This window comes from Salvia hispanica, chromosome 2, assembly GCF_029641045.1.
Source record: "Salvia hispanica isolate PSC_SH4W2 chromosome 2, Shi_PSC_v1, whole genome shotgun sequence".
NCBI classification, from domain to species: Eukaryota; Viridiplantae; Streptophyta; class Magnoliopsida; order Lamiales; family Lamiaceae; genus Salvia; species Salvia hispanica.
This window is the reverse complement of record NC_142693.1, coordinates 5,821,041-5,845,733: the sequence shown is the minus strand read 5'-3', so window position 1 is coordinate 5,845,733 and position 24,693 is coordinate 5,821,041. Positions and strand designations below refer to the sequence as shown.

General features: G+C 36.4%; 2 protein-coding genes across 4 annotated transcripts; one reads left to right on the top strand and one right to left on the bottom strand.

Moving 5' to 3' along the window:
- Window positions 1-460: 460 nt before the first annotated feature.
- Window positions 461-3,260, bottom strand: LOC125200837 (RGG repeats nuclear RNA binding protein A-like). Its single transcript, XM_048098631.2, has 7 exons — window positions 2,887-3,260; window positions 2,099-2,417; window positions 1,935-2,000; window positions 1,712-1,847; window positions 1,365-1,520; window positions 1,201-1,257; window positions 461-926 (listed from the first exon to the last, which is right to left on the bottom strand). The coding sequence occupies exons 1-7, from the start codon at window positions 3,050-3,052 to the stop codon at window positions 741-743; spliced, it is 1,086 nt and encodes a 361-aa protein (XP_047954588.1). The 5' UTR covers window positions 3,053-3,260; the 3' UTR covers window positions 461-740.
- Window positions 3,261-8,078: 4,818 nt separating this feature from the next.
- On the top strand, window positions 8,079-23,885 carry EDD1 (glycine-tRNA ligase). 3 transcript variants are annotated; one of them, XM_048098226.2, is made up of 36 exons: window positions 8,079-8,407; window positions 8,671-8,721; window positions 9,324-9,391; window positions 9,959-10,040; window positions 10,185-10,248; window positions 10,401-10,456; window positions 10,595-10,672; window positions 10,822-10,896; window positions 10,984-11,054; window positions 11,557-11,673; window positions 11,780-11,881; window positions 12,032-12,158; window positions 12,856-12,939; window positions 13,235-13,321; window positions 13,687-13,788; window positions 14,635-14,698; window positions 15,523-15,578; window positions 15,693-15,764; window positions 16,078-16,160; window positions 16,496-16,544; window positions 17,588-17,650; window positions 17,733-17,822; window positions 17,905-17,991; window positions 18,256-18,327; window positions 18,429-18,487; window positions 18,680-18,773; window positions 18,961-19,179; window positions 19,712-19,806; window positions 20,215-20,305; window positions 20,386-20,490; window positions 21,086-21,124; window positions 21,698-21,787; window positions 22,387-22,488; window positions 23,053-23,134; window positions 23,219-23,304; window positions 23,428-23,885. In XM_048098226.2, the coding sequence occupies exons 1-36, from the start codon at window positions 8,153-8,155 to the stop codon at window positions 23,524-23,526; spliced, it is 3,216 nt and encodes a 1,071-aa protein (XP_047954183.1). In that variant the 5' UTR covers window positions 8,079-8,152; the 3' UTR covers window positions 23,527-23,885. The 3 variants fall into 3 exon arrangements, with proteins under 3 accessions (XP_047954183.1, XP_088920838.1, XP_047954184.1); XM_089064712.1 differs by lacking the exon at window positions 8,079-8,407 and having other exon boundaries at window positions 8,665-8,721; window positions 9,324-9,395; XM_048098227.2 differs by lacking the exons at window positions 8,079-8,407; window positions 8,671-8,721 and having other exon boundaries at window positions 9,332-9,391; window positions 10,162-10,248.
- The last annotated feature ends 808 nt before the right edge of the window (window positions 23,886-24,693 follow it).

Sequence of the window (24,693 nt, the reverse complement as noted above, 5' to 3'; positions counted from 1 at the left end):
ATTAGCAAAATTGGAATAAAAGATAGTATCAATTGCAAAATGAAATGAATAATTTGTAATTTAATAGGAATTAAGAATTATAATTAGGTATAATTAATTACCATTAGTAATTTAATATAGTCAAATTGCAATCACCGTCTATTTTTTAATGGTTCTGTTAAGTGAGGACCAATTCGGGTCCGAGTTTATTTGTGAGGGACCTAATAATCAAAATGATAATGTTAAGGACCAAATTGATAAAATGTCCATATGCTAGGGACCATATTTGGCCTTTACTCTTCTAATATACAAAGGAGAGAGAAATCAAAGCCAAAACACATAAATACAAATTTATATGACCACTTTCAAGTTTCAATATAATGAAGCAACACTGGTCATAATATCAGAAAAAATTTAAAACACAACTTACCAATCGCAATTTATAGAGTAGACAAAAAGTACTTCAGATCAAAGGAGGTAATTTCAAAACTAAAGGTTTTCCAAATTCCAAGAAGCAAAACTGAGCAGCAATGTCTCGAGTAAACTATTCGTTCTCATGCTTTGAATCTAAAAAAAAAGCTAAAAACGACCACAAAAATAGAACAGTTGAGAATATGCTATGTAGAATCAGAACACAATCGTACATGTGGTGCATAAATATGTAATATTTTTTGATACAGACCACTCCATTATTCCAGTATTTCTCCAGCCCAGTTGATACGAACTTGATAATACGGGGCTTTAGAAGCACAACCAACATCTCATTTGCCACCTAAAGTTGGGAACTGACCAGGGTCTTCAATGGCCGGTGCTTGGAAGCCACTCCTGTCATTGGATCCAACATAGCCTCCTCCTCTTGGTCCACGGCCCCGGCCTCTCCCACGGCCACCAGGGCTGTAGTACCTCTCACCCTCAGCAGGCTTCAAGAATTCATTGATGCTGACAGACTAGACCACCCAATTGAACATGCATCAGATTATACTCCGAATCTTGCAACTTTCCAAAAACTAACTAATAATCTACTTAAATAGGTCAAGTATAAGTTCAACAAATAGATAACACTTGTATTGACAGCATAAACAACATTAAGAAGGCACGTGCAGCTCTATTGCAACCTAATTCATTCAAGAGGTATGATCCGAATCCATAACATAGATGCAAGAACGATGTAGCCTAAATTATATACATCATAATATAAATATAGTGCACAAATGATAGTACCTTTTTAGCTCTTTCTTCTTTCTCGGCTAAATCTTTCTTTTTATCCTTCTCGGAGCCCTGAAAAGAAGAATAACATTGATAGTTAGAAAGGAGATAAAATTCAAAATAAGCTAACAAAGGAGTGAAATGGCAATATTCATCAAGTATGAAGTTAAGTGGATCACCAATTTTATGAAGACATCATCGTTAGCTTTCTTGTCTGCAAGTTGTTGCATAGAGGCAAACTCTTTTGCATCAACCTTTCTTTCTTCAGTTTTAAGAGCCATCAAAGACTTCCTTTTCTCCTCCAGAAGCTTCTCATATTCTTCCAATGTCATCTCCTGAAAGTCATTATTTCCAAGTCAACACAAAATCAAGAGTTCAAAGAAAATCACAGTGGTTATAGAGCCTAAGCCATTATTGCAACAGTAGCAAGTCCCTCGTATTCAAAAAGCTACCCGTGAATCCTTGCTTAGGTTAAAGAAAACAGATAGGTTGAACAAAAATATTCAAATGGTATATATTCTTTCACCTTATCCTCAGCCTCCTTCTCTTCATTTTCATCTTTAGCAACATCCTTTTCGCCATCTACTGCAGCATTTTCCTCCACAAGAGGCTTCTCACCATTCAGGTTTTTCTCCTCTCCATTGACAACTTCCTCGGTCAATCTAAAAATACAGAAATTAGTTAACATCCGTCAATGGTTGGTATCCTGAATGAACTGTAATGGCTACCGAAGACAATTAAATTCTTACGGTGCAAGTTCATCTTCAGGTGCTCCCCAGTTTCCACGACCAGATCCTTCCCGTTTCATCTCATTTCTGCATAAATATAGAAGAAGTTGGTATATTGAGCCATCATGAAATCCAACAACATACAGCAGTAGAGACACTAATGACACAACACACTCCATACATACCCACGTCCGGTTCCACTACGGCGCTCAAATGTCCTACGAGGGCGCTCCACTTCTTCTCCAGCTTCTCCATTGCTGTAACCGCCTCTCCGGCCACCACGGAAAGAACCACGGGGTGCTCCATAGCCACCTCGTCTCTCATAAGGCTTTCCATCACCCTGGTCAGGTGCACCCTGCGGAGCAGAGACCTCCCTATTGCCATATGAGTTTCCATTGCTTGCAAAGTCTCTGCTGTATCCTCCACCAGCACCACCACGACCACGGCTGTATCCACGACCACCGCCATGGCCACCTCGTGCAGATTCAGACTTTGCCTCTCTAACTGATTGGATATACAAGTACAAAGGTGAGCAATGATTCCAAACAACGAAATCATCCATATAACCAATGTGCAACTATAATACATTTCAAATGGCAGTGAAAACAGAAAACAAAACATCCCTTAAAAATCTATAAAAATGCTCTGACAGTCTGACATCTAAATATATACACACTTCATTTAATCATGTCTTATTCAAATACCAATGTTAAAAGACTACAAAATCACTTTTTACAACTGTCAAAATTCTTACTTGAACATTATCACAAAAAATTGCTCAGTTCATGCGGCAGGAATTAATGTACAAATTTATTGAATAGAAAACATTTTCAAATACATATACATTATTGTTATATAAAGAAAAATGCGCCGACAACTTGAATAAGCCAAACAAAATAGCAAATTTATAGAAAAGCATTCATTTTTATTCATTACTCCATAAAAAGACAAGATAGAGAGAGTTAGAACTGACCAGCCTGGGCCGGCGGCAGTGGCTTAGAGGGGAGCTTGGCCTGAGGCGGCTGCTTGGCCGATGTTACAGCGGCCTTTTTCGGCTCGATCTTCGGCTGCTGAGCAGCAAGCAGCGAGGGATCCTCCGTATCATCGCCGAGCAAATCAAATGGGTTTACTGTGGCCATCTTTCGCTCAATAACAGCAAAGGAAAAACCCTGACTTCCAAATTATCACAGAAACGAATTGTTAATGGAGATTTTTATTCATGATTGAGTGTGATGAAATCAAGAGATCTAGCAGTGGTGAGATAGGAGTGGGAGAGGGGAAGATAGTTTAGAGTGAAGGAAACCCTAGCCGCAATAAACTGATTACACGAGACTGAGGATTTATCTAACGGCTGTGTTCGTTTCTGGTTTATATATATACAACATTTTCAAGGGTTAATATTATTAATCCCAATTCCTTTATTAAAAAAATGACAATTTTATTATTTTAGGCCCATTCGATTAAAAGATTAAATATAGTATCTTATAATCAATTACAGTAGTATAGGTTCATTAGATTGAATCTTACAATGTGTATCATAATGAGTCATAAATTTTAAAATAAGGCTATTTTTTAGCAATATATTATTCTTTTATATTTTTTAAATAAGACCCGTTATTGATTTAAAGCATATGCACCGCATGCTCAAACCACGACCCGGAACGCTCAAGTGCTAAAGCACAACGTTGTGGCTTGAGCACACTAGCGTTACACATTGTTGTGTGTTAGGATCATGTTTGGCGCGTCATTCGTTATGTCATTATAAAAAAAGTGTTTTAAAAATAAAATATTATAAAATAAATAATAATTTGCCTAATGGATTCTAAATAGTCCAACAACACCTTTTCTCTTTTTCTTACTAGTAATATTTATTTTTCATCTATAAATACAACTTTGGTATGATTTACTTCGATATGATCTAGTTGGAAAATTTTGGGCACGCTTCGATCCTCTTGATTATGTAATTTGTTATTTCAATGGTATAAGCTTTTATATTTCAATATACATTTTTTAGTTATTTTAATGAGATTAGTAATTTTCGTTTATTTGTAGATCAATCGGAATGTGAGTAAGTGCTCAACTTCTTAGTATCATTGTCGTGACTTGTGAATGCCCTTGCTTTATTCTTTTTACTTTATTTTCTCTCTACTTTAACTATTTATTAGTATGATTTTTCCAAAACACATGTGAAAAAAAAATGTCACTTGTAATAGGACAGATGGAGTATTATCTAGCAGTACTACTAACAAGTACTTTTAAGATGAGATTTATTCTCTTCTAATAATAATTCAACAACTATTCCATTAGTTGTTTGAAACCTTAGGCTTTTAGGGGCCAAATCTCTTAGACTTGCCATGGGTTTTTTTGGCTCTTTACTTCCATGATATTATGATTGGCTTCATGGTCATGATTTTTCAAGTGCCCTTCCCGTGCGTATATAAGGTATGAAGATGTTATAGAGAAAAAACACGCAGTTACAAAGCATTTTTCTCTCCTCTCTCATTTGCTATGTAGTGTCATCTTAAGCTTGTAGTTTATGAACATTGTATTGTTCTCGATTGAATATTGAATTCACTGGAATTTATAAGCTTGAGATATTTCTACTAGATAGGAGGAAACATTTAATCGTTAGAAATGACGCACCAAATTGTGAGCACTGGTCGAGGCATACCTTGTTTCTGTATAGAGATGGTTACCTTGACTCAACTCGAATACATGGCTACCTTGACTCAACTCGAATATAGTAATTTATTTCTTTTTACTGGTAACTTTTTATATAAACTTAATGTATGAAACCAAAAAAAATGTTATAGCAAATGTAAGGGACCAAAATTTATCTTTAGTCTAGATGAAATACTGATATTTCTAGTTTTATTTTGTGGGACGAGAAACTTTAGACACTAGATAATTTTGTATAGATTCACTTAAATTTAATGACATATATATGAAATGCTGACAATTGTAGTTTTATGTTGTGGGACTGGAAACTTTAGACGCTAGATAATTTTGTACAGATTCACTTAAAAATTCATAGACATAGTATATGAAATGCTGATATTTTTAGTTTTATTTTGTTGGAGTAAAACTTTAGAGACTAGATAGTTTTGTATAGATTCACAAATTCAGACATATATTGATATTAGTCAAGTTAATTAAAATACTTATCCCTTTTCTACCCTTATATATACTTTTTTAAATTAATTATCTTTTATAATTTAACAATCTAATTGTTGATCTTTAACAAATAAAATGTGATAAAATAATCTTTATTTTTCGACACCACAAAAGCGGAGTGGATCACCTCATTCAAATAATACACAATTTCATACTACACTAATAAAATAATGACATATGTATATTTTTTAAATTAACAAAATAAAAGACTAAAAGATTAATTACCATCATATATCCATATCCTCATACACCAACATTTTAGATTAATTATCATCATACATATCCTTCATCATCCGGCTTCCTATTCACCTCGTTTTGGGCCGATGCCATGTTTTTTACCCGATTCATCTTCAATCTTGTTCTCCTTCTCTGCCTCCCCATTGTCAACTATTGATCCTTCCACGGAAGAAGCACCTCCAGCCTCTGCTTCGACAGGAGGCTTCTCGTGATCCTCGGATTTAGGGGAGCTTAGCTCGCCAACATTACCCCCTCTCCATCGTCTCCTTCGTCTTGGTGTTTCACATCTTCATCCCCTGCCATATATTATTTAAAAAGACAGTTCAACTCAAAATCAAGGATAACCACAACACACACATTATCTTAAACTAATTGCTTGAATCTTACTTTGTGAGTTCCATAGTAAATTACAAATCATGAGAGGGGAAAGATATCATTTTTTCCATTCAACAATCCTTGGAATTCAGCCCTTCACCAATCATCAGAAACCTCACAAACAAAGCTTAGCAACTACGCTAGGAATCCACTTCCAATTATTGCACAAGGCACAAACACAAGGAACAATAAAACAGGTAGCTGATGTTATAATGATGCTTAACAAAAAAATTGCAAGAACACACGCACACAGTAAGAAACCATTGAACTACACACATTAGATTAGTAAAGAAGCAATTTTGAAAAGATTTTCACGCAGTAAAAGCAAAGAGTGACGAACCGTGAGTGTGACGAAACCATTGAGCAGAGTGATTGTTGGATTGATTTTGATTTTCCTTCTTCTTGGCAGATTTTCGCTTCTTCGCACCTGATGGCATGATGATCAGATTAGATGAAATATACCAGCCGAATAAAGATATTTTATAATTTCCAAGTACAGTTTTGCTGACGCTGTGTGTTGCTATGATTTTAATCTGAGAAAGTTGAATAATGATGACAGTAAACAAGACAATGTTGGAGAATGGAGAGAAACAGGAGAGCTTTGTAGGGGAGAGAACAAATTGTTGGGGATGATGCATTTGGGGGTGATTCTGATCATATTGGTTGGACTTAGAGCCAAGCCATGTTGATCTTGATTCGACTCCTTCAATAGAGATGGACCAACTAATGATGCAATCATACAACCAAATGAAGAAGACGGAAAATATGCGATCAATTAATAAGATGAATAGAGTTGTTGATATTTATAAGTTACGATAATAAAGACTAAGAAGAGATAATAAGTACTTTAATTGAATTGGGATGAAAATTTTGTGCTATTTTATACAACGCTTTAGTTTAATAATCTTTTAAAAGTTTGAAGAACTCCCTTTCTCTATAAAGAATGATTAAGTGATAGAATAAAGAATTGTTAAGTTAGGTTGGTTCATTCTAGCCCAGCTCAAATCCAATCAACTTGAGGTCGGATTGATCCAGCCCACAATTGTATTGGGCTAGGTTTTCTTTATCAATCTTGGCCCCTGTTAAGCTCAACTCTATTTACTTTTCTTTTTTGTGCAATTTAAACTTTGGCATTTTTTGCCATTAACATGTGAGTGAATTCATTAATGTGAATTACAATTTTTATCCTTAACCAAGAACTCTTTAATATTGTCTTAAAATAATAAAAATGACTTAGAATCATAGTATTATTCAAGATTCTAACCTTATGAACATAGTATAAAAAAGTAAAAAAACAATGGCCATATATTATAAAATCCCCCAAAAAACTGCAATTGCATAAATGACCATTAAATACGATTAAGCAACACTAAGAGCATCCACTATAGGGGAGCCACGGCCGGGCCACGCTAGAGCCGCGACTCCCTATAGTGACGGGGATGGGCGGTCGTGGCGGCGGGGGGGGGGGGGGGGGGGGGGGCGACGAGAGTGGTGGCCCGGCCGCGGCTCTTGGGCGGGAGCCATGGTTCTCCTATTGCAGCGGCCACGGGCCGCGGCTCTCTCTATTTTCTGATTAAGCAACACTAAAAGCATCCACTATAGGGGAGCCACGGCCGGGCCACGCTAGAGCCGCGACTCCCTATAGTGACGGGGATGGGCGGTCGTGGCGGGGGGGGGGGGGGGGGGGGGGGGCACGACGAGAGTGGTGGCCCGGCCGCGGCTCTTGGGCGGGAGCCATGGTTCTCCTATTGCAGCGGCCACGGGCCGCGGCTCTCTCTATTTTCTGATTTTTTTTATTTTTGTTAATTCTACAAGTATACACATTTTTTTACCTCATTCCTACACAAATTCTATAAATATACCCATTTTTAATTAAAATATACACAAAATGAAAAAAATAAATTATTTGGGGGCTTGGGCATGTCCACTATAGTGTAAAACATGGGCGTTGGTGGCCCGACCATGATTTTATGGCTTGGCCACGTTTTGTGGCTTGGCCCGGCCAACTTAGTGGACACTCTAAGCGTTTCGCTATGATGTCAAACCAAAGTTCCCACACTCTATCTCAATCCGAGAGGAGATCTCTGTTAATTTTTTAATCCGTTTTAAATAAAAATGACTGAAAAAAAGTTAGATTTGTAAATGAGCACTTACAAGTCTAATTCCATTAACAAATACAATCATGAGTATTTTATTTATAATTATTTTAATTTGATTTTACACTTTTAATTTATCTATTTAATTCTAAAACATTTTTGCTTTTGCTTATAATTTCTTGTAATTAGTTTGATTTTCTTCTGAAAATAAAGTGTTTTACAAAAAATAAATGAAAATATAAAACTAAAAAGTGTTCCTGTTTTATGAAACAGCACAGTATCTCATCCCTTCACAGTTTCTCAGCGCACGGCGCGCACTGCTGTTTTGCTATCCACAATCCTCACTTGGTTTACACAATGGCAATCCTATCATTGCCGCTCGTAACTTCAATCCTCAAAAAATCTCCCAGGGATTACAAACGCCCCCTCTCCTTCATCCTAGCCGCCGGTCGGAGGGCTATTTACCCCAATTCGCCTCTAATTTTCCGGCGGAGGCGGTTTTCCTCCGCCGCTGCGAAGCTCTCTCTCTCTGCCACGGAACAGGACAGCCAGAAGCCGGCGCTGTCGTCATCGTCTACACTAACTTTCCAGCAAGCCATTCAGCGGCTACAGGTATTCTCATCGATAAGTGATACGAATTCATACTGAATTAAGTAGAAGCATTCGGTTTCAAGTTTAGAAATCGAAAATTGTCGAAAGTTTTGGGCACAAGTTTCAGTCTTTCTCAGTTTTCACTGTTGTTACGATAAGATCAAACATAGAAGAAGCTTCGAAATCTCTCGTGTAGAGTTTCTGTTAGAATCTTTTGAATACTAGTAACTATAATTGGGATATTTCAAGTCTCCAATTTTAGACCCTGAATTCTAAATTTGCAGGAATATTGGGCTTCTGTTGGATGCGCTGTGATGCAATGCAGCAATACTGAGGTAATCTGCACATTCTTCTTTCTCCTCCTGTCTAATAAGGTTGGGAACAAATGGTGTCGGGTTTCAAGGTCGATCATCAGGGCCGGCATATTCTATATTGGATTATAGTAAAAAATATATTTTTCTTTTTTGCATCTTTGTGTTTCAGAAAAAATGATTTAGCTCTTAACTCAACCATTGAAATAATGAATGAGCACATGCGGCTTCTTAAAAAGTTTTTTAGCACATTAGGCAAGCTGTTATGTTTTAAAATGTGTAGTTTCTAGAGTAGAGTTTCCTGTGTTTTGGAATTTTGGGGAAACGTTGTCAATTGTATGGTGTTTTTTTTCCTCAAAAATGAAACATTTATGTCCAAGATTGAGAGATCTATTTATCATTGCATGTTATGAGTATTAGAGTGTAGGCTACTGTATATAATTGTAAGAATGAGTTCATGAATCTTTTCTTATTATGGAGAAAGTGCAAATAGACCAATTTTTCCACTATGGGGCCACTTTGTCAGATTGTAATTTCTTGACAGTTTTTATCCCATTTTTACATGTTTTTGAGGCCTCCTAACTATTGCTTGTTTCTTTCACTGGGTCTATGCCGGTGTTGAGCAGGTTGGAGCTGGGACTATGAATCCTCTTACATTTTTAAGGGTTCTTGGTCCAGAGCCATGGAATGTTGCGTAAGTATGCTTTTTCACACTCGTGATGAAATCAATTGTTTTTCCTGTCTTTATATATTTTTCTGCCCTGTTTCGGCACACTTTTGCTTGCATCTGTAAGTGATGGTATTGACCTCTCACCATAGGGAAATGGAAAAATTGAATGTGTCACTCGGACTTAGCTAAGTTGCCTCTGATTTGGATGCCACAAAGATAAGGAACCTTCAATGGAATTTATTGATATGATTTTTGGCTAAACATCATGAAGAATCTATGCCGTTTAAAGAAGTTGAAAAAGTATAATATGGTCATGTTATTTTGTTTTTAGTCACTCGTGGATATGCATTTTGCTTATGCCTTTTATGGGTAGTTGAATTCTGATGTGATTCAAACTAGAAAGTTTTATAGAAAAAACATTAAAAGCTGTAGCTTCATAGCTTGGAAGCCTTTACGTTTCACAGAAATAATTTATGGTCCTTAATACATATATATCCTTCCTGAGTTTTATCTGTATAGTTATCTTTTACTATGTTCTTGTGGTTCAATAATTTTTTATGCGACGACTGATGCATAAATTTATGATGGAAGGTACGTAGAACCTAGTATCCGGCCAGATGATAGTCGTTACGGTGAAAACCCAAATAGACTTCAAAGGCACACACAATTCCAGGTGAATTTATAGCTTGACTATGTTTAGAGGCCTAGGGCCTGGGCATATGATTAATTTGTGAAATATTTTGAACTCATCAACATTTATATTGCATTTCATCATTCTCTTATTTACTTTGCAGTGCTTACCCCAATATTATGTCAGGTGATATTGAAGCCCGATCCTGGGAATTCACAAGACTTGTTCATTCGGAGTTTATCAGCCTTAGGTTCTGTAGTAATTCAGCCATTTTCCTTGCTATTTTCTTCAGTTTATAGATACATTATTTCATACAGAGCATTTTCCAATAATCCTTATCTTTTTTGGTTTCTGAAAATTTTCTTTATATTTGTTCGTTTGCTAAATTTTTAATTGCTCTAGGTATTGATGTTAATGACCATGACATTCGTTTTGTCGAGGACAACTGGGAGAGCCCGGTGAGGCTTTGTTTGAACCGTTTTGTGGTTACTGCTTAGTTGTAACTTACAATTCAGTTCACCATCCAGTTTTTCAAATTCATGATTACAAGGTTACATAGTTTAACAAATGTGTCTTATCTTCTGATTTTCTTGTAGGTATTAGGTGCCTGGGGTTTGGGTTGGGAAATTTGGATGGATGGAATGGAGATTACTCAGTTCACTTACTTCCAGCAGGTCCTCTTATCTTTCTGTTCTGAAAATTAATAAGAATATACTCTTAAGGTTATTCTTTGCAAATCTTTTGTTAGTAGAGGGTCTGCAGCTTCAGTAATCATATTTAATTTTCTAGTGTCCTTGTTTATTTATCTTCTTTCTTTTGGCAGGCTGGAAGTCTTCCATTGATGCCTGTTTCAGTTGAAATTACCTATGGTCTTGAGCGAATCATTATGTTGCTTCAGGTCCCTTGTGTGCAATCAGCTATTCACTTTTGCATTGTGACGACCCCATAGACATTCTTGCGTGAAGCTTATGTGAATTCTTTGCAGGGAGTTGATCACTTCAAGAAAATTCGATATGCTGATGGAATAACATACGGGGAGCTTTTTCTGGAAAATGAGTAAATAAGCTGTTGCTCATGTCATTTATTTATTTATTTATAATATTAGAGCACTACATGGAGTTGAGTGTTTCTATATTCATGTTCTATCTACGGCTTTGGCATATAAATAGAGGTTTTTCAGACAATCAAGTTGCATGCTCTCTCCATATGATTTGGAGATTGGAGTTGCCCTAGTACAGTTCTTTATTTCTTATAAAATCATGTCCCAACTTGTTAACTAAGTTATTTCCATATCAATTGTCGCACAAATATAAGTTGGTCTCCCCAGCATGCTTCATCCTCCATTACTCTCTCTCCTTTTCCCTATTATTGAATGTGTATACTCAATATAAATTAATTTGTGTCTTTCATGAATGTTCTTGATATTTTACTTCAATTTCTGTGTATCTTATTTCTAAGTAGTTATCATATAGTATTTGTGTTCCCTTCTTGCGTATGTGTCCAATGCTGTCGTATTTATGCTTACCTTGGTGAAAAATCCTAATGACTCCTTTTTCAGGAAGGAGATGAGTGCGTATTATCTAGAGCATGCCAGTGTAGATCACATTCATAGTCATTTCGATCAATTTGAGGCTGAAGCACGCCGCTTGCTTGACTTGGGCCTTGCGATTCCTGCGTATACTGTTCTACCACTTTCTTGCATTATATATAGTCAACTAAGGAATTTTTTGGTTTTTGATGTTGCAGTTCACATCCTTCTCTTTATTTTTCTTTAATGTTAGGTATGATCAGCTTTTGAAGACATCTCATGCTTTCAATGTCTTGGACTCTAGAGGATTTGTGGGGGTAACAGAACGTGCTCGTTATTTTGGGCGTATGCGTAGGTTGGTCATCTGTTTGATTGTTTTGATAATGCAAGTGATCATTATAGAGTAATATTATAAGCATGTTTCTGTTTTTGTGAGAGAGGGACTCAAATTTTGATGATAATTTTTGACACTTGCATCAAAATCCAAATTTTTGATTCCTTTCAGTTTAGCCCGCCAATGTGCTCAACAGTGGTTAAAGACAAGGGAGTCTCTTGGATACCCCTTGGGCATTGCTTCTAATCCTAACCACCTTGGATTCCAAAAAGAAGATATAGAGGAACTCAAGATTAAGGTTATACCGAGACCTCTATATATATGTCTGTGTCAATACTCTATCCATCCCATCTAGTTGTCCAGTGTGGTTTGGAGAGTTGGTTGTATATGAATTGTTTTGTTCTAATATTTTTACACAACTTTGTAATAAACAATAGCACCTGTCTAATATGAACAGGCAAAAGAAAGGGTAAAGTAAATAAAGCATATATGCTAGATCCTTACCATTGGCAATTTGAATTTGATCTTTATTCTATAATGAAATGTACACAACGTACAAAGATAGTTTTGGACTAATCTCTCATATACCTGAACTTAATTTCCCAGTTATTTTAGTCTCAGTCTCAGCATTACTAAAAAGCTGCTTCATGAAAATGAAGCAATCAGAAGGATCTGCTCTCTCAATCTGGTGGTCAATAAATCTATAGGACCTCTACACACCACACTACTTGCTTTGCAGATACGTAGACTGCTGCTTTTCCCTAGACAACCACTAACAGCTTTCTTGGACACTCGTCGCACTCCTAAAGATTATTAGCACTCTCTTTCTTTGTGATTCAATGTGTAATTGGGCCTTTTGGTTTATTCGTTGGTGTATTATCTATGTAATACTTAGTAATTAGTATGGGTTTAGCCTAAGCGCAAAATTTCTAAAATGATTAGCTTTATTTCGAGGCTGGTGGTTTTTTCATGTTGTCTTTTCCCATCTCACATAGGTTTCTGAACGACCTCGGCCTTTTATTCTTGAAATTGGGACGGAGGAGTTGCCGCCAAATGATGTTGTTAATGCTTGCAACCAAGTAATGTTTCTTCTTTCTCTTTAAAAGATTATGTTTCTTATTTCTTAATTAAGTCTCAAGACCTACTTATGCAGGCTTTGCACCTGATAGCTTTTTATTCTCTGACCATGTCTTTAGTCTTCCATGCTTGTATAATATCAATTTTTATAATTTCTTTCCTTGTGATTTGCCCTGTAGGTTAGTATCTTTTCTGTTTCTGAAGTTGATTTTAGGTCAGGATTCTAGAATTGTTGCTGTCTTGGGAACTTTATTGCAGTTCTGCTATGTAGCTCTCATGTGTCATTGTTTGTTGCAGCTAAAAGATTTAGTCAAGCAGTTACTGGATAAACAAAGATTGAGTCATGGAGATGTGGAAACATTTGGAACTCCACGTAGGCTTGTGGTATGCTCGGATTCCTGTGTTGATAGCACCTTTAAATTTTGGCTCCATGTTCTTGAGATGCTGAACAATTTCCTTGATTAATCTTAGTGGCATATACTCATGTGCACTTTTGAACGCATTTCATATTTGGTCCTTCATTATGTTTATGTTTCTACTACTTTTAAATTATGTACTGTCAAGTAATCACTAACTTTTGATGGAGTTTCCTTGATGACGAATTCAACATTCATGTAATTATTGCTTTTCCTATGACTTAAATTTGGTTGTGAACTGAGCTTTACTTCTATTCCATAGGTGAAAATATGTGTTAAATATGTTGAATAATCTTTTACTCCCAGTCTCCTCATTTGCCCCCCCCTGTGCAGGTCCATGTCAATGACCTGATTGCCAAGCAGGTGGCCAATGAAGTTGAGGTTCGGGGACCTCCAGCATCGAAGGCATTTGATCAGCAAGGAAATCCTACAAAGGTTTACTCTTCTGGAATTTACAGTATTTATTTACTGACTGAATTTATGAAATGTTAGCTTTATTTATTGACAGGCTTAAAGCATGTAGTGGAAGATAGTTTGGTTTGAGTTGTGTGATTAAATAAGTCAGAAACTCAGAAACGTAAATGACCTCTGGCATGTATGCCTATGGCTATTCTTATAAGTTACTTACCCTGCACTATAAGGCTTACCTCATTCACCATATTCTGCCTTCACAACATTCAGTTTTGTATTTTCTATCTCCTAATAATGAATGTTTGTTGTCCCGCACCATAATTAATGGCTAGATTCATTTTTGTTTAATTAATTCATGAATTTAAAGTTTACTTCATTCTTGTGAATACCTTTCTAACCACTTTTCATGAGGTATTCAGTGACCACCAAGTATGACCAAAATTTCATGTTCGGGTTACTCGGCTGTTATAACTAAGATCAATCTTCGTATTTTATGGAAGAACATTTGAACATTGCCCGAATTTTTGTCTGATTATTCTCCGTTTTAAACAATTATGATATGAAAGTAATTTTGTAGAGAAGTGAACATTATAACCTGCTTTAGATATAATGGGAATCGACTGATTTTTGCCAGAATGTAATATACCATTTTTTGGACTGTATAGATGGTTCCTGATTTACTGCACATGTCTATTTTCATCCGAGGACTATAATCTTTTGTATAACCATTTTTCATGTAAACTCAAAATCTTTGATATTTGACCCATTTTGTGTCATTTTGGAGAAAAAAGTATTCTGTTGGACTTACTTATTTCTTGAAAGGAGCTTCCTTATCCTATCCTTAGATCTCTAATTTTGTTGTATGACCAGGCAGCCGAAGGTTTTTGCCGCAAAAATGGAGTGCCTTTGAGCTCCTTGTACCGAAGAGTTGATGGTATATCAATCTCCACATGTGCTATGCACCTTGTCCTCTCCTGCATACATGCATACATACATGCATGCATACATATTTGGGACTTTATACTGTTCCTAACAACATACAAATATCTTATAAGACCACTTTAAGTCACAAGCTTGATCTGCATATTGTTTTGTACTCCCTCCGTCCCAAGATAAGCGAAGCACTTCTTTTGGGCACGGGATTTAAGGAATTGACAAAGAGTTAAAGTAGATAGAGTAAAGTATGAGAGAGAGAAAAGTAGAGATGTAAAGTGAGAATAAAGTAGGTGGATACTGGATAATAAAGTAGGAGAGATGATTTTTTGCTAAAAAAGGAAATGGCTCAGTTATAGTGGGACATCCTAAAAAGGAATATGACTCGATTATCTTGGGTCGGAGGGAGTATTGTTCTAGAAAGCATATGCTTTACTATTAGGTGCTAGTGTTGGAGCACCATATCACACACATATGACATATGTGAGGAGAGCAAGAGCTATAGTCAATCAGAGTGGCTGATCTTTTTCCTATTTATTTATTTACTGTAGTTTATATGTTACTTATATTTATTGTTAGTAATTGGACTAAGTGCTTGAATGTATGGATGAGCTTTAAGGTTAGGGCCTTTTTAGTACTCCATTTAATAGCAGTATCGCAGTAGGAGTCAATGATATTCATCATAGTATTATTTTGGACGACCATCTCTATAGGCCACAGGGAAGTTTCTTTCTATCATATTATTACATTCAATTCTTAATATGATAGAAAGTAACCCTTCATAAAATGTGGCATTAAAAAGCGTAATTCCTAAAATTGCTTCAGGTAAAACAGAGTATGTCTATGTTCAAGCAGTGGAACCATCTAGGCTCGCTTTGGAGGTATGCTTCCCTCTCAGTAAATCCACAAACATGACACTTAATCCATAATTTGTTTTCACTATTTACCTTCTGAATTGTTACATATATATTTTATTCCGTTGGAATGCCGAACAGGTGTTATCTGATGAGTTACCTGCGACCCTGAGTAAAATATCATTCCCTAAGTCGATGCGGTGGAACTCTGAGGTCCTTACCATTTTAAGATTTGGATCTTATGTTTTTATGTCTGATTCTTCCTCTTTTTGACTGTTTTTTGGTATTCTATTAACCTTTTCTCTTGCCATTTATGTCAAATAACTTGAATATAGACATGTACTTTGTTTTTATTCTTCGTAAACTGTTATAATATGAATGCATGCTTCTTTCTATAAATTACAAATTTCACAACTCACTTATCAACTTACATTTGTATGCTCCCTGCTGATGCATGCCCTTGTTGTTCACAGTCTTGATTAAAATTTTAAAAACTGAATTCTGACTATGATTTTTCTAAATATAGATCATGTTCAGCAGACCTATTCGATGGATTTTGGCTTTGCATGGCGATTCAGTGGTTCCCTTCACATTTGCTGGTGCTCTAAGGCAAGTTGAAAGAATCTTTTATGGATCTTCCCATTTCCCCCTTTTTGTTGAATAAATGAAATCACGTCTCATCTTCCTTTTCGTGCTTGTTTAATTCTAACTTGTGATTTTTTGCTTTTGAGAAAAGCATGCCTAGTCCACCTGGTATGCTAAGCAACTTTTAAAATCCTTCATTCTTTCTAGAAATATTTTATTTGTTTGATTCTAGGTGCCACATCATGCTATAAAGGCATGTTGTGGTAGTTGCAATTTGCAAATCTCAATATGAATGCTAATGGCCAATATTGAGTTGGCTTTAAGTTTTACACAATACTTACCTAAGTTCTCCATGACAGTGGGGATCTTTCTCATGGGCTTCGAAACACTCCATCAGCTACTATTAGGGTAAGTTTCTGAACCTGTACCTTCCATCTCTTTGTAATTATGCTTCTTGTGGTGCCAGGAGCTGCAGTTTATGCATAGGGTGCAATAGGCATATAAAAGAAAAGAAAATAGAGAACAAAGAAAAAGAGAAAAAAGTATCATTTCAATGCAGAAAATACCAGAAAACTGTATGAAAAGGGCTCTAGGTTCTATTTATCTTGATGCAACTAGTAGAGCAAAGCATTTGTACAACTCAACCTAACTCCAGTTTCAGTACCAGATGTAATATATACTCTGGAGCTATATTTCAGAAAAAATGTTGGTTAATATCTATACCTGTCGTAGAATACCAATTTTCTTACAGCTCTTGCAATACTTATTATTCAAGTGTGTCTCTCTTTGCTTCAAAAAGAGACCACCCCCTTTGGAGCCTAGCTTTCTCAATCTTCCTATGACGTTCTCATCTTTATATCATCAAAAGCAGAGCGAGATGCCCTTCTTGAATATCAGTGCTGTACACCACCCTCACCGTGTTTGGTATCTATTTCATATAATTCAGAACTTCAGCTGATTATATATTTTATTACTGTGTCATGTTTGTTCATGAACAACATTACTTGGACTTCCTTGATGACTTCTTCTCCTAAATGAACCCTCTTATGTACCCTAAAAATGTTTAAGAATAATGTGTAGGACTGTAGGTGTCATTTTGTTAAATAGATCGGCTGTCTCGTGCAAATTGGTCAAATTTTTAATGGGGTCTTAACTGTACATTCCCTGGTAGTCCTTTTCTTAATCTCATTTTCTTCTTATTTCTAAAAATCTTTTAGGTATTTTATTACAGTACCACTGCCCAGGAGTACTCTTAAGCAAGCAATTTGAAGAATACTTGTGTGATCTTATTATAATCTTAATGGCAGCATCCATGTAGGGTTTAGATGGGAATCTTCTTCCAAATACAATGTTGTCTATCGACTTCTCATATTGACTAGTGGATCCTATTTATTTTACTATTTTCTGTAATTGCTCTTTGTTTATTTTTTATTTTTTCCCCTTGAACACAGGTAGAAAGTGCAGAATGTTATACTGATGTTATGGAGAATGCTGGGATAGCTATCAGCATTGAGGTGATTGATACAGATATTTTCTTCAATATGCCGAAATGAACATATTATAGATATAGAGTGCCTCATTTATTTATTTGTGCAGCAACGCAAGAAGATAATTTTGGAGAAAGCTACTTCCATTGTAAAAGGCATTAATGGGTCCATTGTAATGCAAAGTGGTTTACTTGATGAGGTAAGAAACAAGTCTTTACAGTTTGGTGCTTTATTATTATTATTAAACTTAGACGATTTTAAAACATCTTGATAATGACTAGGTGGTAAATCTTGTTGAAGCACCTCACCCAGTTCTTGGAAAATTCAGTGAATCCTTCCTGGAGCTTCCAAAAGACCTGCTAATAATGGTTTGTCAATTTCTATTAAAAGCTAATATATTCATCTAGATACCTTTACCTTCACACCTTTGCTTTCTTCTTTTGGTTGAGAAGTTGATTAACTTGTCAAACATGTTATATGTTGATTAACTTGTTGCACATGCCGTGGTGACTCGAGCCCCCGACCTATTGGTCGGAGTGGAAGTGTCTTACCAACTATATTGTGCCTCATCGTCTTGCACATGTTACGGCGCTTTATCCTTATAGTTGGGTGTCTTGTCATGAAACTTGCAGGTGATGCAGAAGCATCAGAAGTATTTTGCAATAACTGATCAGGATGAAAAGCTACTGCCATATTTTATTGCTGTTAGTCATGTTAATCATATCATCTTCCGATTAAATTAAGTTGTTATCTCTTCTTTTCTGACACTATGATAATTGGTCTGTCGCTCTATCTGTTGTTGTAGGTTGCAAATGGAGCAATCAATGAAGTTGTTGTGAGAAAAGGAAATGAAGCTGTACTCAGGTTGGATGTAAACCTAGTTTTTTTTCTGTTGCACTAATCTTGTGCCTTTCTTTGTTCAAGATACAAATGTGCTCATCAAATGCTTTACTGGATAATCCTTGTCTTGGAAACTGCCAATTTAATTCCATATATATTCCAATTGCTTTAGCTATGCACTGATTGAGTATATAAGTAATATAACTATGGTTACAGGGCTCGTTATGAAGATGCAAAGTTCTTTTATGAGTTGGACACAAGTAAGAGATTTTCTGAATTCCGAGATCAACTGAAAGGGATCCTTTTCCATGTAAGTTTCATATCCTCTCATTATCTTGATGGCGCTAAACATTTATTGATTTGAACAAAAGGAAGAGGGAAAATCTCATTGTCATCATGTAGGAGAAGTCAAAATGAAGTGCTTTTGCGAATTTATGAGTATAATTTGATTTTATTTTTTTAAAAAAATTTGAATTTCACGTTTTAATAATAAACAGGAAAAACTGGGGACCATGCTGGACAAGATGACACGAGTCCAAAGTTTGGTTACAGAAGTTGGATTGTCTCTGGAGACAACTGAAGATACACTTCGAGTTGTTCAGGATGCTGCATCATTAGCCATGTCAGATCTCTCATCTGCAGTCGTTACAGAGTTCACCTCCCTTGCTGGGGTGATGGCACGTCACTATGCTCTGAGAGATGGCTATTCGGAGCAGGTTGTGGGCATAGTCCAGCTTCTTTACTTAGTTGTTGAAAACTTGTTGCATTTCCTTGTTGATTGCTTATTCGTTTTTTTAAATCACTTTTTGACATGGTGCTTGGTCAGACTGGTCTGACAGTAGTAGCAACTACAGTTTGGTGTAAGAAAATACGATATCATATAGAGTAAGAGTAAGAACAATGTAAATCTGATGTTAGAATAGAGGTGTGAACTGTAGATATACTTGCCAGTTTCCTCCTTTGTTATTTCCCCTGCTCGTGCCGGCAGGATAAGTTGAATTAGATGCTCGTGCTGGACTTCTTCAAGCTGACATTTTACTTAATTGGTTCTTCTGAATAACTTTTTAAAAATAAAAACCGACTAGATGAGAATGCAGTGGGCTAAAAGAATCACAGGAACTTTTTCATTTTTCCTGTCAGCCTTCGGAGATGGCTTTTTCTCCACTTAGACGTGCCTTCACTTTTATAGTCCTAGTAACACTAGTATTGAAAAATGACTAAGTGGTTAATTCCTTTTTTTTGCATCAGATTGCTGATGCACTGTTTGAGATTATGCTTCCACGATTTTCGGGAGATATACTTCCCAAAACTGTTGCTGGGACAGTATTGGCAATTACTGACAGGTATGCCAATGACTGGTTACTCCCCTGTTTGAATAGTATGACTACTAACTCTTCCATTATAATTTTGTGATTCTATTACATCTTTTTGGTTGAGTGTCTTGCTAGCATTATAAAATACTATCATACTAAGCTATTTTGATTCTTGCCACCTTTTGTCCACTTGTAAAGTTCAACTAGGCCATATTTAATGTTATCAATTTTACGTGCATTGCCAAAATGCCATTTGGTTTTCAACTTTTGTAATAGGAAAAATGTACTGTATAAAACTAATGGAAGAACATGATTTTTTTTTTTGTTTTCTTCGCATATTTTTTTTTACTAATTCTTTGCTATTCATACTTTTTGTTAGGATCTTTTGCGTGATATTTATTTATTATTTTTTGTATATTTTCCAACCATTTTCGGCAGGTTGGACAGCCTGGTTGGATTGGTTGCTGCTGGTTGTCAGCCTAGCTCTGCTAATGATCCATTCGGTCTGCGAAGAATCTCTTACGGTCTAGTATGGCATAACCAGTGTAATATAAAAATTTCATTTTCCCTTGAGAGTATATAAGTAATTCTTTCCTTCATGTGTTACAGGTACAACTGTTAGTAGAAACCAATAAAAATTTGGGACTCAGGCATTTGCTGGAACTTGCTGCTACAGTTCACCCCATAAAAGTTGAATCAAAAACAATAGATGACGTAAGAAGCCTTCATTCTTCTGTAAATTCATCAAGGAAGGTCGTTGCTGTGTGCTTTTGCAATATGTTTAGCCATTATTTACGTAATTTGGGGCCATTAACTTATATTCCATGCCAAGTTTTATGTGATTTATACCTTGTTCTGAATCACATGGCATTCTATTAGTACCTTCTAATGAGCCATGCTTTTAGAGCTGCTTCTGATATACTCCCTCTGTCCGCGAATAGGAGTCCCATTTTTCCATTTTGGTCCGTCCGCGAATAGGACGCGAGTCCTGGTTCATAATTACCATAAATGGTGAAGAGGCCCCACATTCCAGTAACTCATTCCACTCACATATCATTTAAAATTAATATATACAAGTGGGACCTCTATTCCACTAACTTTCTTCCACCCACTTTTCTTAACATTTCTTAAAACCCGAGCCGGAAACAAATGGGACTCTTATTCGCGGACGGAGGGAGTAGTTTTCAGCAAACTTTAGGACTTAATTTAGTATTTATGCACACTCACACATTTAAATAAATGGGTAGAGCTGAGTTTATACAAAGCAATTTTCTGCTAATCAAATATGACAATTTTCGCATTTGTGCAGGTGCATCAGTTTGTAACAAGGAGACTTGAACAACTTCTGGTAAGTTGAATCTCTTACCTGTGAAATGCTTTCAGAGGATACAAGTTTTTGTGACTATTTTGCTCCAACAGAATGTCAAAGTAGGCTGTAAATTCCTAATATTTCCCCTCAGTATTAGTTGATGTTGGAACAAGCATCCATATTTTTGTTAGAAACAGATCTCCTCTAATAGAGTACATGTTCTATAAGCTATGGTTTGCGATACCAAGTGAAACTATATAAATCATGCTTACCCTGAAGAATTTTACAGGGGCCGTATATATTTCTGGTGAAAACAAATGTATGCTCTAAACTTATTCCCTTGGTAGACCTCTCCTTTCAAATTGGGGGATGGGAATGGAGAAAAAAATTGCCCTATTGAACCTTTTAAGTTATATTCTTTGCCTTGGGCTTGTGCATATACTGATATACCATTCTCCATGTCTGGCTATTTTCCTTCTCTACTGCTGTCAGCGGTTGAATGCCTTAGTTAATGACCATTTTTATCTGCGAACTTACATTGAGGTCTAAGATTTTTATTTCTATGTAGTTGCAGTTGGTATGATTTTGATGGATTTCTCGCATGTCTCGCAGATTGACCAAGGAATAAGTCCCGATGTAGTTCGCTCTGTTCTTGCAGAGCGTGGCAATTTGCCTTGCCTGGCAGCCAGATCCGCGAATAAAGTAAGTGCCACTGTTCTAGTTTCTACGTGCCTGACCATATTGCAACCAAGAGGATGTATAGCTCTTTAAGTTGTCTATATGTCATGGTGGACAGATAGTTGTCTATTGACTCAACTCATTACCTGTTCCTGGTCTAGCCGCAGCACTTTGGGATATACACATAACTGTTAACCATCTTAGTACAAAGTGATCAATAATATGCTTTCTGTTTAGATACTTCCCTCTACCTCTGCACTAGGTCCTACAAAAGGACAAACCCCATAATGTTACATAACTATTTAGTCAACATGATCCTAAAATATTTGCCTGTGCAGCTGTACCAGTTAAGTTCGTTACACCGTGTATCTTTCTCCATTTCTTCCTTTATACAATAAACTTGTATTACGTCCTGTGAATCACATTTTGCATTTTGGCCATCCTGTGAAACTCTTACATTATTCTTGTGTTGTCACCTTTAGGTGCCAAATGGCTGATGTTAAATGTTTTTGATACGTATTATTGGGTTCAAGCAAGCATAAGTTATATTGTTAAGCAAAGCAGTATGGTAGAGTTTGATTTTTCTTTTTCATAATTTCTTCCTCTTTTGTGCTTAATTTCAGATGAAAATTTTATCAGAAGGCGAGCTGCTACCCAAAATTATTGAGGCGTATTCTCGCCCAACAAGAATAGTCCGCGGAAAAGAGGCCACTCATGATCTTGAGGTGCAGATTCAAAAACATGTGTTATACGTTTGCATACTTTAACCAATAGTTTACATTGCTCAGAATTGCTAATATACCTGAGCCATTGAATCTTTAATGACCAGTAACCTAAGTCATTGTGGCAAGTTATCAACAATGAATAATGTGCCACATTGATCCACTCCATACTTCCTCCTGACTTTGTTTGGTCTATTCCTCTGTCTCTACTGTCTGATGATATTTTCGTTAAAGAATCTTGCATAGAACGACTACTTGCTGCTTCTAAAAGCTTAGGAAGATTATTTAGTGCACTAGCAATAACCTTATTATCATCTATGCTAGAATATTTGGTCAATACAACATCTAGTGAACAGCACATTGGGCTTCTAATTTGTGATTTGTAACCCTGTCTGCTTTTCAACTGAAGCTCTTTTTAAAAGGTATTGTCCTTTTCTGAATATACTGAATAGATGCCGAATCTACACACCTCAGGGATGAAGTATACTTTGTTCGCCACTCATATTATGATTCTTTGCATTCTTCAGTGTTCATTTTTTTTTTCTGACATGAAAACCATTCTGTTAGGTGGATGAGGCGGCTTTTGAAACAGTGGAAGAGAAAAATTTATGGAGCACTTTTACATCATTAAGGAGTAAAATTCATTCCGGTATCCTCATCCTTCATTCGTTCTTGTTTTCCACCATGTAGATTCAATTCCAGAACTAATTCTACAAATTCCATTTTCTTACAGACATGGAAGTCGATGACTTTGTTGAAGCATCTTCCTGTCTACTGCAGCCACTGGAAGATTTCTTTAACAATGTATTTGTGATGGTGGTATGTCTTCCTTTAATACCCAAGAGAGTTACATTTAGTTGCTGACGATCCGGGGTGCCTTGATTCTGGACATTCGAATGAGGTTATATTTAGTTGTGACATAGCCCTGCATTGTGGTTGCAGGAAGATGAAAGAATCAGAAAGAACAGGCTTGCTCTCCTTCGAAATATATCACTTCTTCCAAAGGGAATAGTAGACCTCTCCATTCTGCCTGGATTCTAAAACTAGTCATGCCTAACTTACAAAAAGCTCAGTTTCTGGTACCGTTTCAATAGAAAACGAGAGAGCAAGGTCGTCAGCAACAAGAAAACTACAGCTAGCACGTGTAAGTTTTGCGAGGCTCGTAAGTTATAGCTTATAATCCGCATGTAGCTGGAAAAAAGTTCAATTTATTCTTCCTCATTTGCCTTCAATATATGGAGTCATGAAATCTGTAACATTTTTTCTAGTCGTACGGCTTTGAGTAGCACTTGTGTAGATTATAAAGACATAGTTTCTTGACTTAAATATGAATAAGATGTACCCAACAATTACCGATTTTTTAGCATTTTGGCTTAAATATTATGCCATCGTTTATTACACATTTTATAGCATATAGTCTACCTATTTCTCTGCAATCTCAGCGCATCACTCTGCCTTTTATTCACTGTATGTGTTTCTAAAGTAATATGTACAATAACTTGAGTTAGTACTACTACTCCATGTTTGAAGATACAAAACCACACTCCACTTTATGATGTATAAGTTCAAGTAGTGAAAGAAACAATAAATCCTTTCATTTCTAAGGATGCATCGTACAATCAACCGGCTAGGTCCCATCTTCACTGTACGTCGTCGAAGCAACCGGCTAAGTTGTGGGAGTAACCGGCAAAACTGCAATGGGGAGAAGCTAGGGAGGAAGGGGGCGGAAAGTCTTGAAGTAATCAAAAGCAATTTTGGCAAAGATTAGAGCCTCCTTAGGGGACTTGTAGAACAACGGCGAGTTGTAGACCTTGACGGTAGCAATGAAGTGCGACAGGTGGTCGGGCCCTCTTTGACGTATTCGTGCAAGTCCCCGGCTCCGCCGCTGCCACAGCTCTTATGGCGCGCACTTCACATCATGAAGTGCGGTGTGTTTTTTATATCTTCAAATATTCTGACTTAACTACTGCAAATTCATACCACATCTATCTATACATATATAAAGCAACAATATTTAAAGTAAAAACACTATTCTTAGTTTCGTACCTAATTCTTAACACGTAGAATTGACGTCCAATAAATAACTTCTTTATCTGCATGGAGTGGAGATCTTATTATAAAATTTCCAATATCTAAATGCGAAACCTATAGCAAAATTTGGAGTGAAGATCTTATTATAAAATTTTCAATCGAACAGTTGAACTGCAA

What these genes read in the sequence shown, in the direction of transcription:
- EDD1 (XM_048098226.2), top strand. Translation starts at nt 8,153, where the DNA reads ATGGCAATCCTATCATTGCCGCTCGTAACTTCAATCCTCAAAAAATCT. An exon ending in TGCAATGCAGCAATACTGAG is followed by an intron (nt 8,722 to 9,323) that starts GTAATCTGCACA and finishes GGTGTTGAGCAG; the next exon opens with GTTGGAGCTGGGACTATGAA. An exon ending in AAAGTGGTTTACTTGATGAG is followed by an intron (nt 17,823 to 17,904) that starts GTAAGAAACAAG and finishes GATAATGACTAG; the next exon opens with GTGGTAAATCTTGTTGAAGC.
- LOC125200837 (XM_048098631.2), bottom strand. Translation starts at nt 3,052, where the DNA reads ATGGCCACAGTAAACCCATTTGATTTGCTCGGCGATGATACGGAGGAT. An exon ending in ACTGCCGCCGGCCCAGGCTG is followed by an intron (nt 2,418 to 2,886) that starts GTCAGTTCTAAC and finishes ATATCCAATCAG; the next exon opens with TTAGAGAGGCAAAGTCTGAA. An exon ending in CGTAGTGGAACCGGACGTGG is followed by an intron (nt 2,001 to 2,098) that starts GTATGTATGGAG and finishes ATATTTATGCAG; the next exon opens with AAATGAGATGAAACGGGAAG.